At 47.0% G+C, this 23,974-nt stretch overlaps 2 protein-coding genes and 1 pseudogene across 4 annotated transcripts in view; 2 read left to right on the top strand and 1 right to left on the bottom strand.

Moving 5' to 3' along the window:
* Positions 1 to 2,205, bottom strand: part of TECPR2 (tectonin beta-propeller repeat containing 2) — a 148,172-nt gene extending 145,967 nt beyond the window's left edge. For both annotated transcript variants that reach the window (XR_008513231.2, XM_024231463.3), the window contains exon 1: positions 2,069 to 2,205. The gene's annotated coding sequence lies outside the window, so the exon portion shown is untranslated. The remainder of the gene's footprint in view (positions 1 to 2,068) is intronic.
* On the top strand, positions 1,648 to 17,435 carry CINP (cyclin dependent kinase 2 interacting protein). 2 transcript variants are annotated; one of them, XM_054530578.2, is made up of 5 exons: positions 1,648 to 1,761; positions 5,608 to 5,776; positions 9,276 to 9,405; positions 15,637 to 15,766; positions 16,955 to 17,435. In XM_054530578.2, the coding sequence occupies exons 1-5, from the start codon at positions 1,755 to 1,757 to the stop codon at positions 17,155 to 17,157; spliced, it is 639 nt and encodes a 212-aa protein (XP_054386553.2). In that variant the 5' UTR covers positions 1,648 to 1,754; the 3' UTR covers positions 17,158 to 17,435. The 2 variants fall into 2 exon arrangements, with proteins under 2 accessions (XP_054386553.2, XP_009247779.3); XM_009249504.4 differs by lacking the exon at positions 1,648 to 1,761 and adding an exon at positions 2,227 to 2,354.
* LOC112128956 (small nucleolar RNA U13) lies at positions 6,282 to 6,370 on the top strand (annotated as a pseudogene).
* Positions 17,436 to 23,974: the final 6,539 nt, after the last annotated feature.

Raw genomic sequence — 23,974 nt, 5'->3', positions numbered from 1 at the left:
CCAATAAAGAGTATGGTACAATCAACGCTCCATACACGTTTGTTGAATGAATCTCTCTCTCAAAGCACTGTGCTAGATTCACCCAAGTATGACAGCCCTACATATAAAATAGTGGCAAAAATTCAATGGAACTCTTATGTCCAGGTCCAAAGAGTACATTCATTTTAAATTGAACACACATCTTGAGTAAGAGCTCCCTTCTACCTTAGCAATTCGCAAAGCCATCAACTACTCCCTTCTAATTTAACTGATCTCTCCGTGCATTACTAAATCTAGAAATCTCTTCATGCTTGACACCAAAGCTTTTCATTATAACCCTTTCCTGATCTATTCCTCATCTTCCCAAGTTCAATCAACTGCCTCTGCCTGATGCCTGTTTCCTTCCTTTTCTTCCCACTAAGTTCCAGTAGCCATTTTTTTCAACTCATACAGCGGCTAATATGAAATGAGATGCTCCCCAAACTTAAGTGTAACTTCTTTAAGAAAAAATTGGAAAAAAAAATCCAGTAGATGCCAGTCTTCTATTGAAAAAGACACGTGGGTATAATATAGCTGATGCTTAACAAAAGCTACTTCCTAGTCACTCCTTCAGAAGAGGGTTATCCTCATTCCATCTTCCCCACCACTGGTTTTCCAAGGCAGGCCTGAAAATTCAATTTGTGTGTCCCCTACACCTGCACTTAGTTCTCCCTTTTAAACTTCAAGGGCCAGACCATGATCTTCCTGAGGCAGTGACAGGGTCTGTCTGGTTCACCATAGCATCCCTAGAGCCGGCCTGGCACAGTGCTGGTACACGATGGCCAAATAACCACCAATATGGGACGCAAGTCAGGTTAACAACAACAACAACAACAAAAACAAGGTCAGAGGTTTATCAAGGTACATTATAGCTGCGTGTGAGACAACACAAAGTCCTGCAGCTTAAAAGACCAGGAATCACTGGTGATCACAAGGAGCTACAGTGGCTTCATTCCCTGATTCTACCTATGCCTGGGATTTGGGTTTTGAGATTTCCCAGAACTCCGTCTACAAGACCTTGGTGCAAGGAGGCAGTCAACAAGTGCAACTGATCACTCCAGTAGATGAGAAAAGGATGCACCCAGGCTGGTATCCCACATTCTGCCAACAAATGGAACATAAGTCACAGAACCGAATAAAATTCCTGAATCCCAATAAGAAAGAGAGGAAGAAAAAAGTGCAGGGAAGAGAAATGGAAGTAGAGAAAGAGAAACTAAAGTCATGAGAAGTCAGAGACATATCAGAAGGGACTAGAGGGCGAGAACGCAGGCTAGCACAGATGACAGCAGGGGCTCCCCTTTACTGAAATGTACAGCGGCAGGCACCGTGCTTAACTTTACATGCACTGACCCATTTAATCCTCTTACCAAGCCAGAGGTAGAAACTATTCTCATCTGCATTCCACTGGTGATGAAACTGGAGCGGAGTGAGGTAGGGGACTTGCCCCAGCACAGAGCTAGGAAGGGGCCGCTGTGACCTGCCCGGCTCTGACTCCAGGACACCCCATCCTTTAACACTTACTACCTATTCTGCCTCCCAGGCCTTCAAATAGGATTGGGAAAGGAGTCATTCGCTTATCCATTCATCGAACACTGAACACCAACTGGATGAGTGTCAAGGCCTGGGGCCAGGCGCCGGTGGGCGGATGTAAGGGACGCGGGCTACGAGTGGGGGACAGAACACGACGTCAATCTTAAGGCGAAGGAGCAGAGCCCGCGGCCAGACCGGCAGCCGGGATGCAGGGTGGGGCCGGGGGCCGGGGGCCGAGGGCGCGGGGCGCGCAGCGGAGGCCTGAGGAGGGGCGGGCGGCCCCTGTTCCCCGCTGCGGACCGCCGGCTTCTGCGGGCGGCAAGCCAGGCGCTCCGTGTGTGGTGGCATTTAGTGTCCGCCACTCCGCGCAGGCGAGACCGCGGGCGAGGGAGACGGGGCGGACGGGCATGAAGACCCTGCGGGGCTGAGGCAAGGGAAGAGTGGCCCGAGGGAGGCCGAGGAGGGGCGCGGGGCCAGGCGTCCGGGGCGTCGGGGCCGCCTGCGGCGTCGCCGGACTCACCTCCCGCGGCAGCCCCTCCGGACTCGTCGGCCCCGCCGGGCCGGAGGAGGCGGGGATGGACTCCGGGCCGCGGGGGCTGCCGGGAGCCTGTTCCCTGGGCAACGGGGCCAGCACCGGGGCCAGCACCGGGGCTAGCACCGAAGAGCGGCAGCTGTCTCCGCCGAGGGCTAGAGCGGCAGAGCCACAAGTGGCAGCGGGCGGGGCGGACGTGACGCAAATGCGTTTCCGGCGGGGGTGGGCGGGGCTTCGCGTCTCCTACTAGGGATATCTGCGGACCGTATGGAAGGTGCGTGAAATCGGTTCCTTTCCCGGGGTGGGGTGGCTGTGAATGTTACTGCTTGGGCCGTAGGTTGGGCCAGAAGCTCAGGAGCTCCCCGGATTAAATGAGGTTAAATGGAGGTCGATGTCTTGCCCCAGCCTAGCCCGCAGGCTGCTCGGGAGACAGTTTTGCCGAGCCTCCGTTTTTTCACATGTGGAGTGACAGATGAACGGGACGATATACGCAAATGAGTGTCAGCAGGTCAGACACCCAAATTGTAATTATTGTCACTATAAATTAGCACTAACAGAGTTCACTGGGTGCCAAGCCTTGCATGCTCATCTCCTCCAGAAACTCCTCCCTGAACTGCCCTCAGTCAGAACATTCTGCTTGTAATGAAAGCTGGCTTTCGCCTAGTGCTCAGTCTGCTGAGTACTGCTCCAAGTACTTTAAGTGGATCATCTCATTTGAACCTCACAGTAGTCCCATGAAGTAATGTCAACCCCATTTTGCAGATGGGGAGTCGAGGGTCAGAGGGGATAAGTAACTTAGCCACTGTGCCCTCACCCTACCCTGTCCTGTGACGCTGATGACTGGTCTGTCTTTATCAGCCCTTGAGTTTCTTGAAGTCAGTTATGTTTTTGGTTCCTAAATATGTGCCCCGTATGAGTCAGGCTGACCATGAATCAGATGTGATCCTGCCCTCAGAATCTCCTGTTGGGGGGAAAACCGTTAGACAATTATAGAACAGGTGGTAAGAGCTATTCCTCCATTTATCTCATTTTATGCAAAGCCTCCTATGTGTGGAAGGTTTGAAAGAGAACAAGACATAGTTCCTACCCTAGTCGAATTTCCAGTTTAGCAGGGAATATAGACATTAAACAAGCAAATACACTCCACTGGTGAATATCATGATAGCAGAATTATAGGGTGTACCACATATCTAGTGGTGAGTCGTAACCCAACCTGGGGGATCCAGGAATACTTCTCTGTGGAAATGACTTTCTAAAAACCTAAATCAGATAATTTCACTGCCCTATCCAGAGCTCATTGCTCACTCCCCATTGTATTAGGTTGGTGCAAAAGTAATGGCAGTTTTGGCTGTTAAAAGTAATGGCAAAATCTGTTACTTTTGCACCAAGCTAATACTTAGAAGTCCAAACTTCATTTTTTTATTGTTTTGTTTTTTTTTGTTTTGTTTTGTTTTTGAGACGGAGTCTCGCTTTGTCACCCAGGCTGGAGTGCAGTGGTGCGATCTGGGCTCACTGCAAGCTCCGCCTCCCGGGTTCACGCCATTCTCCTGCCTCAGCCTCCCGAGTAGCTGGGACTACAGGCGCCCGCCACCACGCCCGGATGATTTTTTGTATTTTTTTAGTAGAGATGAGGTTTCACCGTGTTAGCCAGGATGGTCTCGATCTCCTGACCTCGTGATCCTCCCACCTTGGCCTCCTGAAGTGCTAGGATTACAGGCGTGAGCCACCGCCCTTGGTCCAAACTTCTTATCTTGGCCTATTAGGTTCTAGTTGTCTGATCACCTCCTCACCCACTAGTCCTTTTCTGTCCATTTCATTCCAGCACACTGGTTTTTTTGTTTGCTTGCTTGTTTTGTTTTGTTTTCTGTTTTTTGAACTCACCAACCTCATTATCATAATTAGGGTACATACTACTGACCTACCCTATTTCTGGCTTTTCATCATTCAAATCTCAGCCTAAACGACACCTTCTCAGGGGGTCACACTAACACAAGACCCTGTTTTATTTTCCACACACACTTATCATGATCTGAACTGATCGTGGTCATTTAATTGTTTATTATCTGCCTCCCCTTTGGAAAGTAAGTTCCATGAAAACGGTCCTGATCCGTCTCATTCAATCACTTCATTCCCCCATGCCTGGCATATTGTAGGCAGTAAGCAAATATTTGTTGTTTAAGTAAAGAATGAATGATAAATCAAGATGATATTTAAAAGTGAGGATACTAAGTATGAGGCAGGGGAGTGGGGACAGACACAGATAGGAAAAACATTCCAGGTCAGAATCAGAACTTGTACAGAGCCAGCTCTGAGGCACAGAGGGCAAGTGGGAAAGGGTAGAAGCTGAAGTGGTGGGCAGAGCTTGGATAGTAGAGGCCCTTGAGCTAACAGGTGAGATACTGGGTTTTTGCCATGTGCGAGGCCTCACAACTTCACATATCTAATCTCAGCAATCCTATGAAATAGATACTATTTTTATTCCCATTTTACAGATGAAAATGTTGAGGCTCTGAAAGGTACATTAACTTGCCCAAGATCTCATGGCTGGCAGAGCTGGGGTTCAGACGCAGGCAGTGTGGTCTTCTGACTTGAGGCGTCAAACCATCCAGCTGTTGTGTGTCCTGGATTCCTCAAGAGGACTTTATCCTGTGGGCAATGAGAAGCCTTTGTGGGGTTCAAATTAGAGAAGGCAAGAGGGCACAGGAGGGTTGGGGGAGAACAAACAACCTGAGTTGGCTCTTGGTGGTCTGGGGGTTGCTTCCTACAGGCAGTGGGATCCGGGTGCATCTTGGAGGATGGGCGTCGTGAGCCTGAGGAAGGAAGGAGCTTTCCTGCAGAGAGAACACGTGCAAAGGCCTGCAGGCACCTCAGCTTATCAAGAGCTGCCAGTAGTTCATTTTTGCTGGATATTGACGGGGGGCCAAGGTGTGGGTTGATGTACATGATGATGTGGAGGGGTAGCTAGGTCTGGAAGGATTTTGGACTTCCTCCTGATTACCAAGCAGGGCAGTGGCAGCATCGTGATCAACTCTGCATCTCTGTTGTCTCAGTGTCTTGAAATGATTAGCACTCATGGGCCACGCTACTCTGAGCAAATTTAAAGTATCAGTGCCTGAGACTAGATAGTGGAAGTACTCAGGAGTCAGGGCTGGATTATCCTGTAAGGAAGGTCACGTGAGCCGTTGAAGAGTTTTAGCAGGAAGTCACAACTTTACCTTATTTCCAATCTTTAGAAAAGATTTTTTTCCAAAGTTTTTCCTTAAGCCATTAAGGTAAAACTTTGTGGAGCCATTAAGCTAGAAGAGGATTCAACTATATCTGGTGAATTTTAAAATGTTAAAAATATTCTATATTGTCTTCTTCCAGGAACTTTCACATTCATTCAGACTTTGTAGTTTCCACATTTATTTGTCCAGTTGATGCAGCATTTCAGATAGTTTTACTGTTGAAAATTATAAGGACATTTGCCCTCCAACTATGATTGTATGTTCCATGATAATAATTTTGTTTCTTTTATACCCTATCAGCAAAGACTCTTGGAATTGTAACGCCCAGAAAACCTGTCTTATCTGTCAGTGCAAGAAAAATTAAGGACAATGCAGCTGATTGGCACAATTTAATCCTGAAGTGGGAAACCCTCAATGATGCAGGTTTTACCACTGCAAATAATATTGCCAACTTGAAAATCAGTTTATTGTAAGTACATATTGGTTTTTCATGCTCTAAGTTTTTCACTCTAACTGGGGAAATATCAACATGAATAAATTTTAAAATAAAATATTAAGCAAAAGTGGTAAGATGACACATGTAAGTATAAATTGTATGTTTTAAATGCAAAATTATATTCCATATATATATATATATATATATATATATATTTTTTTTTTTTTTTTTGAGACTAAGTCTCACTCTGTTGCCCAGGCTGGAGTGCAATGGCGTGATCTCAGCTCACTGCAACCTCCACTGCCCGGGTTCAAGCGATTCTCCTGCCTCAGCCTCCGGAGTAGCTGGGATTACAGGCACCTGTCACCACACCCAGATAATTTTTGTATTTTTAGTAGAGACGGGGTTTCACCATGTTAGGCTGGTCTTGAACTCCTGACCTCACATGATCTACCCACCTCAGCCTCCCAAGTGCTAGGATGACAGGTGTGAGCCACCGCGCCTGGCTTTTCTGATTTTTAAAACCACAGATTCTTTGATTCTTTTGTAGTTGATAGGCGTGATGATTGGGTTTTCATGCTCATATATGACCTGTGCCTATGATGTTGGCACATTACCTAGCTGATATGGAAAAAACTACCACGAATTCTTTTCGTCCATTTTTGGATTTTACATAAACAAAAAACATATGTTATTATTTCCTTTATGTCTCACTTTCTTTTTCTATTTTTTATTTTTGGAGACGAGTCTCACTCTATCCTCCAGGCTGGAGTGCAATGGCGTGATCTTGGCTCACTCTAACCTCTGCCTCCTAGGTTCAAGTGATTCTCCTGCCTCAGCCTCCTGAGTAGCTGGAATTACAGGTGCCTGCCACCATGCCTGGCTAATTTTTGTATGTTTAGTAGAGACAGAGTTTCGCCATGTTGGCCAGGCTGCTCTTGAACTCCTGACCTCAAGTGATCCACCCACCTCGGCCTCCCTAAATGCTGGGATTACAGGCATGAGCCACCGCGCCCAGCCGTGTCTCACTGTCTTTCAACATGGAAGCCATGCGTGTAATGTAGAGCCACTATTCTGGTTCTGTTATTTCTCATTGCTGTTTAATAGTGTTTACCCACATTAGACCTCTCACACTAGTTTATCAACTAAGTTATATAATATTCTCAATCTTTGGTTGTCATTTCAACAGTGTGCACAGCATCTTTCCCAGGAATAGATTCCATCTCAAGAAACCACCTTCTTTGCTTATCCGTAAGAAACGATTCCTCATCTGTTCAAATTTTCTCATGAGATTGCAGCAATTCAGTTCCATCTTTAGACCCCACTTCCAGTTCTGGTTCTCTTGCTTTTTCCACTGGCAGAGTAGATTTAACATCATTCTTAAGAGCCCTAGGAATTTGAGAATGGTAAATGAGCATTGGATTCAACTTAAAGTCACTAATTGCAATATCCCCTAATAAGAGGGTCAGCCTGTCTCTTGAAGCTTTGAAACCTGTCATTGACTTCTCTGTAGTTGTGAATGTCTTGGATGGCATGTTCTTCTAATAGAAGGCTGTTTCATCTACACTGAAAATCTGTTGTATCATGTAGCCACCTTCATCACTGATCTTAAGTAGATCTTCTAGATAACTTGTTCCAGCTTCTACATTAGCACTTACAGCTTCACCTTGCACTTTTATGTTATGGAGATGGCTTTTGTCCTTAAACCTCATGAACCAAATCCTGCTAGTCTCAAACTTTTCTTCTGTAACTTCCTCATGTCTCCCAGCCTTCACAGAATTGAAGAGAGTTAGGGTCCTGCTGTGGATTAGGCTTTGACTTAAGGGAATGCTGTGTCTGGTTTGATCTTCTATCCAGACCACTCAAACTTTCTCCATATCCGCACTAAGGCTGTTTCACTCATCATTCACATGTTCACTGGAGTAGCACCTTTAATTTTCTTCAATAACTTTTCCTTTGCCTTCACAACTTGGCCAACTGTTTTGCACAAGAGGCCTAGTTTTGAGCTTATCTTAGCTCTTTTTTTTTCTTTTTTTTTTTGTAGAGATGGAGTCTCGCTCTGTCGCTCAGGCTGGAGTGCAGTGGCGCAATCTTGGCTCACTGCAACCTCTGCCTCCCGGGTTCAAGCAATTCTCCTGTCTCTGCCTCCCAAGTAGCTGGGACTCCAGGCGCACACTGCCACACCTGGCTAATTTCTTTTGTATTTTAGTAGAGATGGAGTTTCATGTGTTGCCCGGGCAGGGCTTGAATTCCTGAGCTCAGGCAATCCGCCCGCCTGGCCTGCCAAACTGCTAGGATTACAGGCGTGAGCCACCGCACCTGGCCCCTTATCTCAGCTTTTGACATGCCTTCCTCACTAAGCTTAATCATTTCTAGCTTTTAATTTTTTTGTTTCTTAAATTGGCCAAAGTATAGCTTTTGATTTTAAATGAGAGATATGCAACTCTTCCTTTCACTTGTACACTTAGAGGCCAATGTAGGACTATTAATTGGCTTGATTTCAATATCCTCCTATTTCAGGGAAAGGGAGGCCCAAGGAGATGGGGAGAAATGGGAGCAGCCGGTCAGTGGAGCAGTCAGAACACACAACATTCATTCATTAAGCTCGCTGTTCTATATGAACATGGTTCGTGGCACCTCAAAACAAACTAGTAATATCAAAGATTACCAATCACAGATCATAGATATAATAATGAAAAAGTTTGAAATATTGTAAGAATTACCAAAATATGATACAGAGACATGAAGTAAGCACATGCTATTGGCAAAATGGCGCTGATTGACTTGCTCTACATACAGAGGGTTGCCACAAACCTTCAACTTATAAAAAATGCATTATCTGTGAAACTCAATAAGGTGAAGCACAATAAAATGAGGCATGCCTGTATTCCTGGATTGTGAACTCTTTGAGGAAATGATCCATGTCTTATTCATCTTTGTACATCCAGCACCATGCCCTATGCCAAGGATGCCTCACAGCTGAATGGTTTTTTTTTTTTTTTTTTTTGAGACAGTCTTGCTCTTTCGCACAGGCTGAGTGCAATGGTGCGATAACAGCTCACTGCAGCCTTGACTTCCTGGGCTTAAGTGATCCTCCCACCTCAGCCTCCTAAGTAGCTGGGACCACATGTGTGTCCCACCATGCCCAGCTAATTTTTACTTTTAATTTTTGTGGAGATGAGGGCTTACTACGTTGCCCAGGCTGGACTCAAACTCCTGGACTCAAGCAGTCCTCCCGCATCCACCCCCCAAAGTGTTGGGATTACAGGCATGAGCCACCAAAACCAGCTGTCACATGGCTGAATTTAACTGACTTATTTTGGTGCAAAATTGAGTGTTGAGTGACCAATGGACATATTCATTGCACATATAAATAATAACTAAATTTGTATCATAATGATATGAAAGAACAATGCTTATGCAAAATGTCCCACGTAACTATGTGGATATAGAGGTTTGTAGAATTTATTATAAGGAAATAAGGCAAGCTTAAACAGTATATTTTGTACACATTATTTTCTATTTTGTTTAGGAATAAAGACAAGATAGAACTAAACAGCAGCAGCCCAGCCTCGAAGGAAAATGAAGAAAAGGTGTGTCTGGAATATAATGAGGAACTGGAGAAGCTGTGTGAGGAACTGCAGGCCACCTTGGATGGGTTGGTAAGACATAAAGACGCAGGCCACTTGTGGTCACTGTCACTGAATCCGATGGACGTATTTGGGGTTCGCTTGACCATTGGCCATCCCTTCCTCCTTCTCAGTCTCCTCGGATGTTCTCTTCCTCTGCCTGCCGCATAAATCTTAATGTTCCCCAAGATGCTGTCTTAGACACTCACTCCTCTTGTGCATCATCTGGGGAAATTTCACCCACTTTCAGGGCTCATCACATAGTAAATTTTTTTTTTTTTCCGTGATATGGAGCCTTGCTTTGTCGCCCAGGCTGGATAGCAGTGGCGCGATCTTGGCTCACCGCAATCTCCGCTTCCTGGGCTCAAGCGATTCTCCTATCTCAGCCCCCAGAGTAGCTGGGACTACAGGTATCTGCCACGACGCCTGGCTAATTTTTGTATTTTTAGTTGAGACAGGGTTTCACCATATTGGTCAGGCTGGTCTCAAACTCCTAACCTCAGGGGATCCACCTGCTGGCCTCCCAAAGGGCTGGGATTACAGGCATGAGCCACCACACCCAGCCACAGAGTAAATATTTTAGGCTTCTAGGGCCAGCCAGTCTCTGTCTCAGCTACTCATCTCTGCCACATAGGACTAAATAGCCATAGACAATATATGTGTAAATGGATGTGGCTGCATTCCATGAAAACTTTATCTTCGTTTTTTGGATTTTTTTTTTTTTTTGAGATAGAGTCTCATTCTGTCACCCAGGGTGGAGTACAGTAGCACGATCTCGGCTCACTGCAAACTCCGCCTCCCAGGTACAAGTGATTCTCCTGCCTTAGCCTCCCAGGTAGCTGGGATTACAGGCTCACGCCACCACATGAGCTAATTTTTGTATTTTTAGTAGAGAGAGCATTTCACCATGTTGACCAGGCTGGTCTCAAACTCCTGACCTCAAGTGATCCACCTGCCTCGGCCTCCCAGACTGCTGGGATTACAGGCGTGAGCCACCGCGCCTGGCCTTTTTTGTTTTTGTTTTTGTTTTTGTTTTTGAGACAGGGTCTCACTCTGCCACTGAGGCTGGAGTGCAGTGGCAAGATCTTGGCTCACTGCAACCTCCGTCTCCCGGGTTCAAGCAATTCTTGTGCCTCAACCTTCCGCATAGCTGGGATCTCAGGTGTGCGCCACCACGCCCAGCTAATTGTTGTATTTTTAGTAGAGATGGGGTTTCACCATGTTGGCCAGGCTGGTCTCGAAGTCCTGGCCTCAAGTGATCCACACACCCCGGCCTCCCAAAGTTTTGGGATTACAGGCATGAGCCATTGCACCCGTACAGGAAAACTTTTTTTTTTTTTTTTTTTTTTTTTGAGACAGAGTCTCGTTCTGTCACCCAGGCTGGAGTGCAGTGATGTGATCTTGGCTCACTGCAACCTCCATCTCCCAGGTTCAAGCGATTCTCTCACCTCAGCGTCCTGAGTAACTGGGAGTACAGGTGCGCGTCACCATGCCTGTCTAACTTTTGTATTCTTAATAGAGACGGGTCTTCGCCACGTTGGCTAGGCTGGTCTTGAACTCCTGACCTCAAGTGATCTGCCCGCCTCGGCCTCCCAGAGTGCCGGGATTACAGGCATAAGCCACCATGTTCGTCCAGGAAAACTTTATCTTTGGACACTGAAATTAGAATTTTGTATAATTTTTATGAGTCACGATCACTATTGTCCTTTTGGTTATTTTTCAACCATTTAAAAATGTAAAAACCATCTTAGCTTTTGGGCCATACAGAAATAGGCTATGGGCCAGAATTGACCTGTGTTCCAGGGATAGTTTTCCCATCCCTGATACAGCACATAAGAGATTAAAATGTTTGTTTAATGAACTAATAACTATATTTCAATACCCACCATCTTGGCCACCAGATGTGAAGATAACACCACCTTATTTCTTTGCTAGGCACAGGAAATTAGGTTTTACACATATTTGAACTTGGATAACTGAAGCTTACCCATAAACATTTAAGATCTTTATATTTTCACCTTTTTGTTTGTTTGTTTGGAGACCAGTTCTTGCTGTGGAATGCAGTAGCATGATCACAGCTCACTGCAGCCTTTACTTCCTGGGCTTAAGTGATCTTCTTGCCTCAGCCTCCCGAGTAGCTGGGACTACAAGCATGAACCATCATGCCCGGCTAATTTTTAAAATGCGTTTGTAGAGACGGGGTTCTCATGTTGGCCAGGCTGGTCTCGAACTCCTGACATGAAGTGATCTTCCCACCTTGGCCTCCCAAAGTGCTGGGATCACAGGCGTGAGCCCTGGCGCCCTGCCTTAGCTTTTCCGTCATGTCTTCTTTCGGCTTCAGGATCCTGTATGACATCGAGTCCCCGTGTTTCCTTAGGCTCCTTTTGGCCGTGACAGTTTCTCAGACTTCCCTGTTTTTGCTGTCTTTGACAATGTTGAGGGATACTGATCAGGTATTTTGTAGAACGTCCGTCAGCTGAGATTTCTCTGCTGTTTTTCTCCTGATTAGACTGAGGTTATGGGTTTTTTTCAGAGGTGGACCAAGAAGTAAAGTGCCATTTCTATCATGTCGTATCGAGGGCACATACTGGACATACTGTCATCAGGACTTTTCTTTGGGACTCACCTGTTGCCCATGCTGGTCTCAAACTCCTGGGCTCAAGCAATCCTCCCACCTCAGCCTCCCAAAGTGCTGGGATTCCAGGCGTGAGCCACTGTGCACAGCCAGGACCTTCCACTGTTGAAGTTGTCCTTGATCACCTGGCTGTGCAGTGTTTCCAGGTTCCTCTGCTGTGACGTTGCTCTTTCTCCTCCTCCCATGCTGTGTTCTTTGGCAGGAAGTCACTATGCGTAGCCCACACCTAGCGGGTAGGGACGTATTCACCACCTCCTTGAGGGTGCAGTATCTACATAAATTATTTGGAATTATTCTGCATGGGAGATTTCTTCCCTCCCTCCCACTTGTTAATTTTTTTTTTTTTTTTTTGAGACGGAGTTTCACTGTTGTCACCCAGGCTGGAGTGCAGTGGGGCAATCTCGGCCCACTGCAACCTCTGCCTCCTGGGTTCAAGTGATTCTCCTGTCTCAGCTTCCCAAGTAGCTGGGATTACAGGTGCCTGCCACCATACCCAGCTAATTGTTGTATTTTTTTTTATTATTTTTTTTTATTTTTGTTTTGGCCACACACAGTGGCTCATGCCTGTAATCCCAGCACTCTAGGAGGCTGAGGCAGGTGGATCACCTGAGGTCAGGAGTTTGAGACCAGCATGGCCAACATAGTGAAACCCCATCTCTACTAAAAATACAAAAAATTAGCCGGGGGTGGTGGCGGGCACCTGCAATTCCCAGCTACTTGGGAGGCTGAGGCAGGAGAATCACTTTCAGAGGTTACAGTTAGCCGAGATCAAGCCACTGCACTCCAGTCTGGGTGACAGAGCAAGACTCCGTCTCAAAAAAAAAAAAAAAAAAAAAAAAAGTCCGGGCACGGTGGCTCATGCCTGTAATCCCAGCACTTTGGGAGGCTGAGGCGGGTGGATCACAAGGTCAGGAGTTCAAGACCAACTTGGCCAAGATGGTGAAACCCTATCTCTACTAAAAATACAAAAATTAGCCGGGTGTGGTGGTGGCTGCCTGTGATCTCAGCTGCTTGGGAGGCTGAGGCAGAGAATTGCTTGAACCCAGGAGGCGGAGGTTGTAGTGAGCCGAGATCACGCCACTGCACTCCAGCCTGGGTGACAGAGTGAGACTCCTTGTCAAAAAAGAAAAAGAAAAGTGGTTTGGGAATAAGTTCTCATTCTATGTTCAAAACCAAAAGTTGATTTTATAGGGTATTATTATTATTTTTCCTATTTTCCTCTATCCGTTAAAGAGAATGGTTTCCAGACCTGGTCTGTGTCTTTCATAACTTTGACCTTCTGGGGGTTTCATGCACCATTCTCCCTAAGCTGGGCTAACATTTCACTGTGGTCTGTGTTTGCTGTGGGAAGAAGCCACCGATGTTGAAATGTAAGAGCCTGCTGTTTATGCACTGTTCATTCAGGGCTGCATGTACCTATGTGACTTGAATTCTTTACTGATGGCCGAGCTACAGAATTGAGCATGACTTCTCGCCTGGGGTCAAGGCTCCAGAATTTTCCTTAATCTCCTGTTATCAGCTTTTCTTAGGATGAGGTGGCACCAGGGAGCTGCTACAGGACTCAGAGGAAAGAGCAGAGGATTGAGTGTTAAAACTTGGTGTCAGCCGGGCGCGGTGGCTCACGCCTGTAATCCCAGCACTTTGGGAGGCTGAGGTGGGCAGATCACGAGGTCAGGAGATCGAGACCATCCTGGCTAACACAGTGAAACCCCATCTCTGCTAAAAATACCAAAAAAATTAGCCGGGCGCGGTGGCGGGCGCCTGTAGTCCCAGCTACTCAGGAGGCTGAGGCAGGAGAATGGCGTGAACCCGGGAGACGGAGCTTGCAGTGAGTGGAGATAGCGCCACTGCACTCCAGCCTGGGCAACAGAGCAAGACTCTGTCTCAGAAAAAAAAAAAACTTAGTGTCAGAAGGCATGGTATCGAGTCCTGGCCTCATCCCTCCTCAGCTCAACCTTGAGCAATTTCCCAGCTATAAAACGGAAATGACGAGTCCTGCCTCTTGGGGTTGGGCCAAATAAAATATCAAACCTTAAAAGATTCGGGAAACAAGTAAAGTCCTTTAAAATTAATGTTAGCTGAATTTAGTGCTTGCCACTTCCAATGTACTTGGAGGGTGGTTGGAAGGACCAAGTAAAGGAATTAAGATTTTTGACAATTTATGTGTCTTTTCTTATTTCCCCCCATGTATGTAAAGTCAGTTATACTTAGGAGTTCAAAATTTGGTCTTTATAGACCTGTGCTACTTAAATCTGAAATCCTAGTTACTTCACCCATTAATTTTCTTTATCAAACCCTTATATATCTCCAAGTAGGTGCTTCACAAATACTAACTCACTGAATCCTCTTCACCACACTGTGAAAGTAAGCCCACCATTGCCCCTATTCTGTGCTCCCTGGTGTGTGCAGCGGGGATGGTTTAGTGTCTCCCACAAGTGGCTGTGCACATCATGCAGTTACAGGGCTTAGGACAGAGCCTGGCCCACGCTGAGGGACCGTCAACGGCAGCTCGCCACGTTTCCTTCCTTCCTGCGTGAAGTGTGTAGGGCTCCCTTTCTGTGTTGCCATTTTATAAACAAGGAAGTCAAGGAGGTTTTTGTAAATAAAGGCAGTTAATAAGAGTCACGCCTGGTGCAGTGTTTCATGCCTATAATCCCAGCACTTTGGGCGGCCGAGGCGGGTGGATCACGAGTTCAGGAGATCGAGACCAGCCTGGCCAACATGGTGAAACCCTGTCTGTACTAAAAATACACAAATTAGCTGGGCGTGGTGGCACATGCCTGTAATCCCAGCTACTTGGGAGGCTGAGGCAGGAGAATCACTTGAACCAGGGAGTCAGAGGTTTCAGTGAACCGAGATCTCGCCACTGCACTCCAGCCTGGCACTGCACTCCAGCTTGGCGACAGAGCGAGACTCCGCCTCAAAAAAAAAAAGAGAGATAGAGTTAGAAACGAGCTCATTTGATGCCTTTCTCTCTCACTTCTTAAAAGCAGCAAGAGCCAGCCAGGTGCGGTGACGCATGCCTGTATAATCCCACCACTTTGGGAGGCTGAGGCGGGAGGATCGCTTGAGCCCAGGAGTTAGAGACCAGCCTGGGCAACATAACGAGACCCTGTCTCTACAAATTAAAAAAAATTAGCTGGGTGTGGTGGTGCACACCTGTGATCCCAGCTACTTGGGAGGCTAAGGTCTCGGCGGTTGAGGCTGCATAAGGCATGATCATGCCACTGCACTACGGTTTTACAGCTTGGGCAACAGAATGAGACCCTGTCGCAAAAAAAAATAAAAGAAAAACGCAGCAAGAGCCTGCTTTGGGATTCCTCCAGGTCTTTGGGTCTAAGACATTAGTGCTGTTTGGAAATCCTGGTGAAATGGCACTCGGAAACCTTTCTTGCTCTAGGACTGGAAATCTGGGGTTTATTACCAAAGTAATTCAAATTAATGAAATCATAGCAACTGTCCACCTTCATCTCCCTGGGAATTTGCTGTACGTAGAGTTAACAGTGTTTAGTTATTGGAATTTTTATCATAATAGACTTACACTTCTTAGCTTTGAAATCTTATAGTTATTGAATCTGAGACTGGAGATTTCAAATAATATTATCATATTCCAAATGAATATCTTTCAGACCAAAATACAGGTGAAAATGGAAAAGCTGTCTTCAACTACCAAGGGAATTTGTGAACTAGAAAACTACCATTATGGGGAGGAGAGTAAACGACCCCCTCTGTTCCACACGTGGCCTACAACCCATTTCTGTAAGTAGTTCCTTCTCAGTTGATTTTCAGGAGGGTAAAGGTTATTAAGGGCATTTAGTATCAGTTACATCTGGTACTTTAAGAAGCTGACAAGGCTTTCAAATTCAATGCAAAAGTATCAGGAGGAAAGGAGACAGAGGCATCTTAAACATTTCTTCTTGGCTTTAATTACCTGGTTATCAGCAGAGTATATGAAACATAGAGACCCAGGAAGCAAGCTGAGTATATGAAACATAGAGACCTGTGAAGCAAGCTGCTGTTATTAGGCCTCTAAAACCAATGGGCAGAGTGAATTCCACCTCCTCTGTGGAAGCAGAAATCTCTCATTTTTGCAGGGGGAAAGGGAAGAAAGGAGTTTTTTTGGCTTGTTGAGGTTTTTCTTTTGTTTTTTAATTAAAAAACAAATTGAGGTCACTGCAGCCAACCTCATGGAAGACGACTGGGAAAAATGAAGCCCATGGCTTCAGTAAACTCTATGAGGCACTTCTTAAAGGGTTACTTTTAGCTTTATTAGTTCAAGACAAGGGTAAGCTATTTGTTGTTGATCTGAGACTTTTTAAATAAGGCAGGAAAGGGTAAAATCACCTAGTGGAATGTGTTTAGTGAAATATTGTCAGTTTGAGGGGAATCTCCTACTGATCATCACTGTAGGTCACCTAAGAGTCAAGTAGAAAAAGTTATGTATACTTTTTTTGTGACACAGTCTCGCTCTGTCACACATGCTGGAGTGTAGTGGTGCAATCTTGGCTCACTACAGCCTCTGCCTCCCAGGCTCAAGCAATTCTCGTGCCTCAGCCTCCCAAGTAGCTGAGATTACAGGCGCGAGCCACCACACCTGGTAGTTTTTGTATTTTTTAGTAGAGATAGGGTTTCGCCATGTTGGCCAGGCTGGTCTCAAACTCCTGAACTCAGGTGATCCACCCACTTGGGCCTCCCAAAGTGCTGGGATTACAGGTGTGGGCCACCATGCCCGGCCTGTATACACTTTTTATTTCACTCTGCTGACCATGTTATCGAATTGTACTAATCTGCACCAGCGAGGGTGGGAAACTCCATTGGGCCCTTCTTCCCGTCAGTGCTATTGCTGATTCTGGTTTTTAATCAAGAGCTGTTAAAAATGTGGTTCTTCCCGAGTCAAGACTATGTTCTTGAGTCACTGCCATTAAGGGAGATTTACGTTTCTTTCAGATGAGGTTTCGCATAAGCTCTCGGAGATGTACAGGAAGGAGCTGCTCCTGAAGCGCACGGTGGCCAAGGAGCTTGCCCACACCAGGGATTCCGACCTCACCCTGAGCTACTTGTCCATGTGGCTTCACCAGCCCTACGTGGAGAGCGACAGCAGGCTGCATCTGGAGAGCATGCTGCTGGAGACAGGCCACCGAGCTCTGTGACGTCCTGAGATGGCTGCGGACACTGGCTCCTTCCACGTCCCACTAGGCAGACAGTCTGCCTAGGACCCAGTGCCGCAGGCCTGGATCAGACCCCAGGATCAGACCTTCTTGGGGTCTTCTGGCCAGAGCTTGTCACCAGCCCTGTGGCCTCTCCAGGCGTGCCCGTGCCCACAACCCGTGGCCAGCCCCACGTGGTGCCGCTCAGCCTTCTCTGCCCCTCCTGGGAATCCGTCACTCGTGGGTGCTTCGGAGTAAAATCAATGAGTTTCTGAGCAGAATGAGTGAGTGATCTAGTTTCTATACATTAGGCATGCTTTATACATTACATTTGTGTAGAAAATCCCTGGTTTAATATTTTCACTTTATGCCTGATTGTTGAAGTTTTTATGAGACTATATTAGTTTTTGGGCCAGGTGCGGTGGCTCATGCCTGTAATCCCAGCACTTTGGGAGGCCGAGGTGGGCAGATCACTTGAGGTTCGGAGTTCAAGTCCAGCCTGGCCAACATGATGAAACCCTGTCTCTACTAAAAATACAAAAATCAACTGGCATGGTGGTACGTGCCTGCAATCCCAGCTACTCGAGAGGCCGAGGCAGAAGAATCGCTTGAACCGGGAGGCAGAGGCTGCTGTGAGCCATTGCACTCCAGCCTGGGTGACAGAGTGAGACTTCGTCTTAAATAACAAGATCCCATGGAGTTAAAATGAAGTTTGACGTCATGAAAATGAAAATAACCTACAAAAAAATTGCCGCTGTTGGCATACTGGGGACGTGACAAGCGATGTAAACTGTCTTCCCTGGCATTCTTCTGACACAAATCCTCGAGTTTCACAATGTTCGCAGCCATTTCCAGAGTTAACATACTAGGTTAGAATGAGGGAAAGGTGACAGTTTTGAAACAGACTGAAGAGACTGGCCAAAAGCTAGGGTGTGGGGAGAATGTGAAAGTATGCAAAAGCCTACTTTGTTTTTTTTTTTTTAATGGAGTCTCGCTCTGTCACCAGGCTGGAGTGCAGTGGCACGATCTCAGCTCACTGTAACCTCCGCCTCCTGGGTTCAAGCGATTCTCATGCCTCAGCCTCCAGAGTAGTTGGGACTATAGGCACGTGCCGCCACACCCAGCTAATTTTTGTATTTTTAGTAGAGACGGGGTTTCACCACGTTGGCCAAGATGGTCTCCATCTCCTGACCTCGTGATCCACCCGCCTCGCCCTCCCAAAGTGCTGGGATTACAGGCGTGAGCCACTGCGCCCGGCCTGCAAAAGCCTACTTTAAACTCTTCTTTTTTGTGGCATTACTTGTTACATGGTTTCTACATCTGTGTTTGCCTTTTTGTAAGTTCTCTGATCCCAAACTGTTTATATTCTGTGGAACTGTGTATATAGTGATACTTAATAAATAGCAGTTTTAGTTTTTTGGTTTTTTATAAGAGATAGGCTCTTACCATGTAACCCAAGTAGTGTCAAACTCCTGAGGTCAAGTGATCCTCCCTTCTCAGTCTCCTCAGAGACTACAGTCATGCACTGCCCAGCCCAGCAATAATGTTGTTGTTGTTGTTTTTAGATACAGGGTCTTGCTCTGTTGTTCAGGCTAGAATGCAGTGGCATGATTGTAGCTCACTGTAATCTCAACCTCAAACTCCTGTGCTCAGGTGATCCTCCTGCCTCAGCCTCCAGAGTAGCTGGGACTGTAGGCGTGCATAACCACGTCTGGCTAATTTTTTTATTTTTACTTTTTAGAGATGGGGGTCTTGCTGTGTTGCCCTGGCTTGCCTTGAACTCCTGGCCTCAAGTGATCCTCCTGCCTCGGCTTCCCAAAGTGCTGGGATTATAGGTGTGAGCCACTGCACCTGGCCAAGTATAGTTTTTAATTGTGTCATTTTAGTATTTAACTATAAATACTATTTATCTAAGTTTATTAAGACTATTGTAACTTTATTTATTTTTTGAGACAGAGTCTCGCTCTTGTTGCCCAGGCTGGAGTGCAGTGGTGCGATCTCGGCTCACCACAACCTCTGCCTCCCGGGTTCAAGCGATTCTCCCCTCTCAGCCTCCCAAGTAGCTGGGATTACAGGCACCCACCACCATGCCTGGCTGATTTTTACAGGCATGCGCCACCACACTCAGCTAATACTGTATTTTCAGTGAGATAGGGTTTCACCATGTTGGTCAGGCTGGTCTTGAACTACTGACCTCAGGTGATCCACCCGCCTTGGCCTCCCCAAGTGCTGGGATTACAGGTGTGAGCCACCATGCCTGGCCAAAAGCATTTAAAGGCAACATTTCTTAGGATTTCTCTTTCCTCTGCCTTTGCTGTATTTATTAAGATCTGACTATCAGCTGGATGCAGTGGCGCACGCCTGTAATCCCAGCACTCTGGGAGGCCGAGGCTGGCGGATCTCGAGGTCAAGAAATTGAGACCATCCTGGCCAACATGGTGAAACCCCGTCTCTACTAAAAATACAAAAATTAGCCAGGCGTGGTGGTGTGCACCTGTAGTCGCAGCTACTCGGGAGGCTGAGGCAGGAGAATCGCTTGAACCCAGGAGGCAGAGGTTGTAGTGAGCCGAGATCGTGCCACTGCACTCCAGCCTGGTAACAGAGCAAGATTCCGTCTCAAAAAAAAAAAGAACTGACTATCATCAAAGTAGGCACTCGGGCATCTTGCAGTCGAGACCACATGGTCAGCCTTTGACGGGAATGGTGTTGTCCACTATGGCCTCCCCTGCATGCTGAGGAAGCGGCTACTGCAGTGAGCTGCAGAGGCAGATGGGCTGGGAGAGGCAGGACCCCAGAGGCGTCACTCACCCAGACCTGCCTGGGAGAGGCCTTGGCATCAAGTCCACGGGCAGTCACTTTTATGCTGGGGGTTACTTAAAGAATAAACGCTCTTCAGAGGAGATGTTGAAGGGTTTCGTACCTGCACAGGATTTCTAGGACAACTCACGCATCCCTGATGGTGCGCTTCCCGGACACCCTGCAGCAAGTTGCTCAGGAAGACTAATGGAAAGGATCAGTACTGCTAAGGACAATCAGAAGTAAAAGACCTAATTGATGAACAAAAACAATGAATCTGCCAAGCAACTTCTATCTGAAAGGAACAATGAAGTAGATTGATTTGGGACATCTAGCTGAACCTACTGGATGAATCATATACAGTTATGCCCTCCACCTCCAGAAATCCTGCCAATTTGAATATGAAAAGCCAGAAAGCCACAAAATCAAAGAGAACAGGATTGGGGGAGGAATTCATGATAAGTACATTTTTTAAAAACCTTTAACAATTTTTTTTGACAGAGTCTGGCTCTGTTGCCCAGGCTGGAGTGCAATGGCACGATCTTGGCTCACTGCAACCTCCGCCTCCTGGGTTCAAGCAATTCTTCCACCTCAGCCTCCTGAGTATCTGGGATTACAGGTACCCGCCACCACGCCTGGCTAATTTTTGTATTTTTGTAGAGATGGGGTTTCACCAGCACTCGGCTTTCCAAAGTGCTGGAATTACAGGTGTAAGCCACCCCGTATGGCCTAAAAAAACTTTAAAATTTATGACTTCAGGCCAGGCCCGGTGGCTCACGCCTGTAATTCCACACTTTGGGAGGTAAAAGCAGGTGGATCACCTGAGGTCGGGAGTTCAAGACCAGCCTGGCCAACGTGGCGAAATCCTGCTCTGCTAAAAATACAAAAATTATTTGAGTGTGGTGGTGTGTGTCTGTAGTCCCAGCTACTAGGGAGGCCAAGGTGGGCGAATCACATGAACCTGGGAGGTAGAGGTTGCAGTGCACCGAGATCATACAACTGCACTCCAGCCTGGGCAACAGGGCAAGACGCTGTCTCAAAAAAAAAAAAAAAAAAATTATAACTTCAGGAAATACAAAAGCTAAAAAGTAATCACAGTGTATCACACACAGATGTGAATAGCATTTGCATGTCATTAATAATAATATAAGCTTGGCTGGGTGTGGTGACTCACACCTGTAATCCTAGCACTTTGGGAGGCTGAGGTGGGTGGATCACCTGAGGTCAGGAGTTCGAGACCAGCCTGGCCAACATGGTGAAATCTCATCTCTACTAAAAATAGAAAAATTAGCCGGGCGTGGTGGGGCATGCCTGTAATCCCAACTGCTCAGGAGCCTGAGGCAGGAGAATCCCTTGAACCCAGAAGGCAGAGGTTGCAGTGAGCCGGGATCATGCCACTGCACTTCAGCCTGGTGACAGCGAGACTCTGTCTCAAAAATGATGATGATAATAATAATAATAATAATAATGATGATAATAATATGACCTGGCTAGGCATGAGTCACTATGGGCTCACACCTGTAATTCCAGCACTTTGGTGGCCGAGGCAAGCAGACTGCTTGAGCCTACCAGGAGGTTAAGACTAGCCTGGGCAACATCTACAAAAAATACAAAACACACTAACCAGGTGTCATGGTGCGTGCCTGTGGTCCCAACTACTCAGGAGACTGAGGTGGGAGGATCACCTGAGCCTGGGACATTGAGGCTGCAGTGAGCCATGACTGCACCACTGCACTGCAGCCTGGGTGACAGAGCAAAACCCTGTTGCAAAAAAAAAAATAAGTGCCTCAGAGGGCATTAAAGATCCACTCTGCCCGGGCTCCTTTCTCTCCTGCTGGTTCAGCTCTCCCCACTCCTGTGACCATTTGGGAGGTGTCAGTGCTGCAGTGCCGCGGGTGCCTGACCAGGGGTACCCAACCAGGGTTGCAGCCACAGGGCCCATCATGGTTTCCAGGGAACACAAGGGAATTTTTTCTTTGCCTTCAGTAATAAGTAATAATAACTCAACATGGACCAGGTGCCAGGGATCATGACAAATGCTGAAACCACGTGTCCTCATTGAAGCCCCAGCCAGCCACCCCTGGGAGTCATTTGGGTGTCCTTGTGCCCTGGTCTGTACTCTAATGTCTCTTCACGCCTGCTCTTAATCTGAGTATTTGAAATTAAAAGTACTATGTATACAAAACAAAGTTCTTTATGAGAAAAGGAAATTTCCATATATCATTCTTTCATAAATAAGGTTATGTCTGTTTCTTTTTTTCTTTCTTTTTCTCTACAGGTGTGCACTACCACGCTGGGCTAATTTTTTTTTTTAATTTTTAGTAGAGATGGGGTCTCACTGAGTTGCCCAGGCTGGTCTTGAACACCTGGGCTCAAGCGATCCTCCCGCCTCAGCCTCCTAGGTTACGTCTATTAGAAGGGGGTTGTAATGTGGAAGCTGTGCATACATCTGTCTCTATGCTGTATTGGGGAACTCCGCAAAGGCCAAGCTGGAAGAGAGGATAAGGCACAGGGCTTCCAAAGAGTAGGGCCCATGAGTCCCCCTCACTGCCGTCAGTCCTGTGCCTGGCACACAGCAGCACTCAACAGGCACGTGGCCAATTCATGAGGACACTGCTCTCAGAGCCTCCTGTGTCTTCAGTTCTGTCCAGTGGAACAAAGGTTTATTTGTTGTGGTTTTTTACATCAGTTACATTGACCATCCATTCATAGTAGCACATACACAGTGGTGAAACTAAGATGTGTTGGGATATTCATTAGTGTCCTATAGATAGAAATCAATGTATATTTACCAGGGCCTCATCCAGACCATGGTCATACTCGAGTCAGCATGTTGTGTCAGCTACCTGACAGTGGTTATGAATGATCCTCAAGAGGGCTCTGTCTACATCTCCAGGATCCCGGGAGGGCACTCATGGTGGTTTCATGGGACTCTGGACTCCTGAGAAGTGGCCTTGAGTCTACAGGACACATCTACAGCCTGACCTGACCACCCGACGCTCCCAGGCAGCCACGGCTTGCTCCCCTGCTGGCCATTTCCAGCCTGCTAGAAAACCCGCCTTTCTGTTCCTACCGCCCCTGGCTTTGAGATCAAGTGAGGGTAGGAAATGCCCCTGGTCACTAAAAGGGCTGTAGGAAAGGCTGGCTGTCTGAGAATACAGCTGCCCTCCAGGGCAGGACCTGGAAGGAGCACAGCACCAGGGTGACACATGGTCGCAAGCCCAGCTCTGTCCCTGAGCAGCGTGCTCTCTGCTTGGGGTCTCTCCTGACCGTCTCTGCAAGGCGCGGGGAGAGACCTGCTGCTCCCTTTGAATGCTTTCTTCCATGTGTGGACAAATGGCCCTTCTCTTCCTTCCCCATAACACAGCCCACAGAAATATTGAAGGCATGCCACTAAGTGACTTTCCAAGTGGGATATCAAAGAACTGGGCTTCTACCCTGAACAGCATCTTGCTGTGGACCTCAAATAAGTCACCGCATCATTTATGCGTCAGCTTCCTCATCTGTAAAGTGTGGGGAGAGCCAGGCACCGTGGCGCACGCCTGTAGTCCAGCTACTCAGGAGGCTGAGGCAGCAGGATCACGTAAGCCTGAGAGTTAAAGGCTGCAATGAGATATGATTACACCACTGCACTCCAGCCTGGGCAACAGAGTGAAAACTCATCTCTAAAAAAAAAAAAAATCAGGCCGGGCCGGGTGCAGTGGCTCACGCCTGTAATCCCAGCACTTTGGGAGGCCGAGGCAGGTGGATCACGAGGTCAAGAGATCGAGACCATCCTGGCCAATATGGTGAAACCCCATCTCTACTAAAAATACAAAAATTAGCCGGGTGTGGTGGCGGGCACCTGTAGTCCCAGCTACTTGGGAGGCTGAGGCAGGAGAATCACTTGAACCCAGGAGGCGGTGGTTGTAGTGAGCCGAGATTGCACCACTGCACTTCAGCCTGGCGACAGCAAGACTCCATCTCAAAAAAAAAAAAAAAAAAAAAAAAAAAATCAGGCCCAGTGCAGTGGCTCACACCTATA

The sequence above is a fragment of the Pongo abelii genome, chromosome 15 (genome assembly GCF_028885655.2).
Source record: "Pongo abelii isolate AG06213 chromosome 15, NHGRI_mPonAbe1-v2.0_pri, whole genome shotgun sequence".
Taxonomy (NCBI): Eukaryota; Metazoa; Chordata; class Mammalia; order Primates; family Hominidae; genus Pongo; species Pongo abelii.
Note: the sequence above shows the minus strand (reverse complement) of the source record. Positions and strands in the feature narration are given on the sequence as shown.

What these genes read in the sequence shown, in the direction of transcription:
- CINP (XM_054530578.2), top strand. An exon ending in AACTTGAAAATCAGTTTATT is followed by an intron (nt 5,777 to 9,275) that starts GTAAGTACATAT and finishes TATTTTGTTTAG; the next exon opens with GAATAAAGACAAGATAGAAC. An exon ending in AGGCCACCTTGGATGGGTTG is followed by an intron (nt 9,406 to 15,636) that starts GTAAGACATAAA and finishes AATATCTTTCAG; the next exon opens with ACCAAAATACAGGTGAAAAT.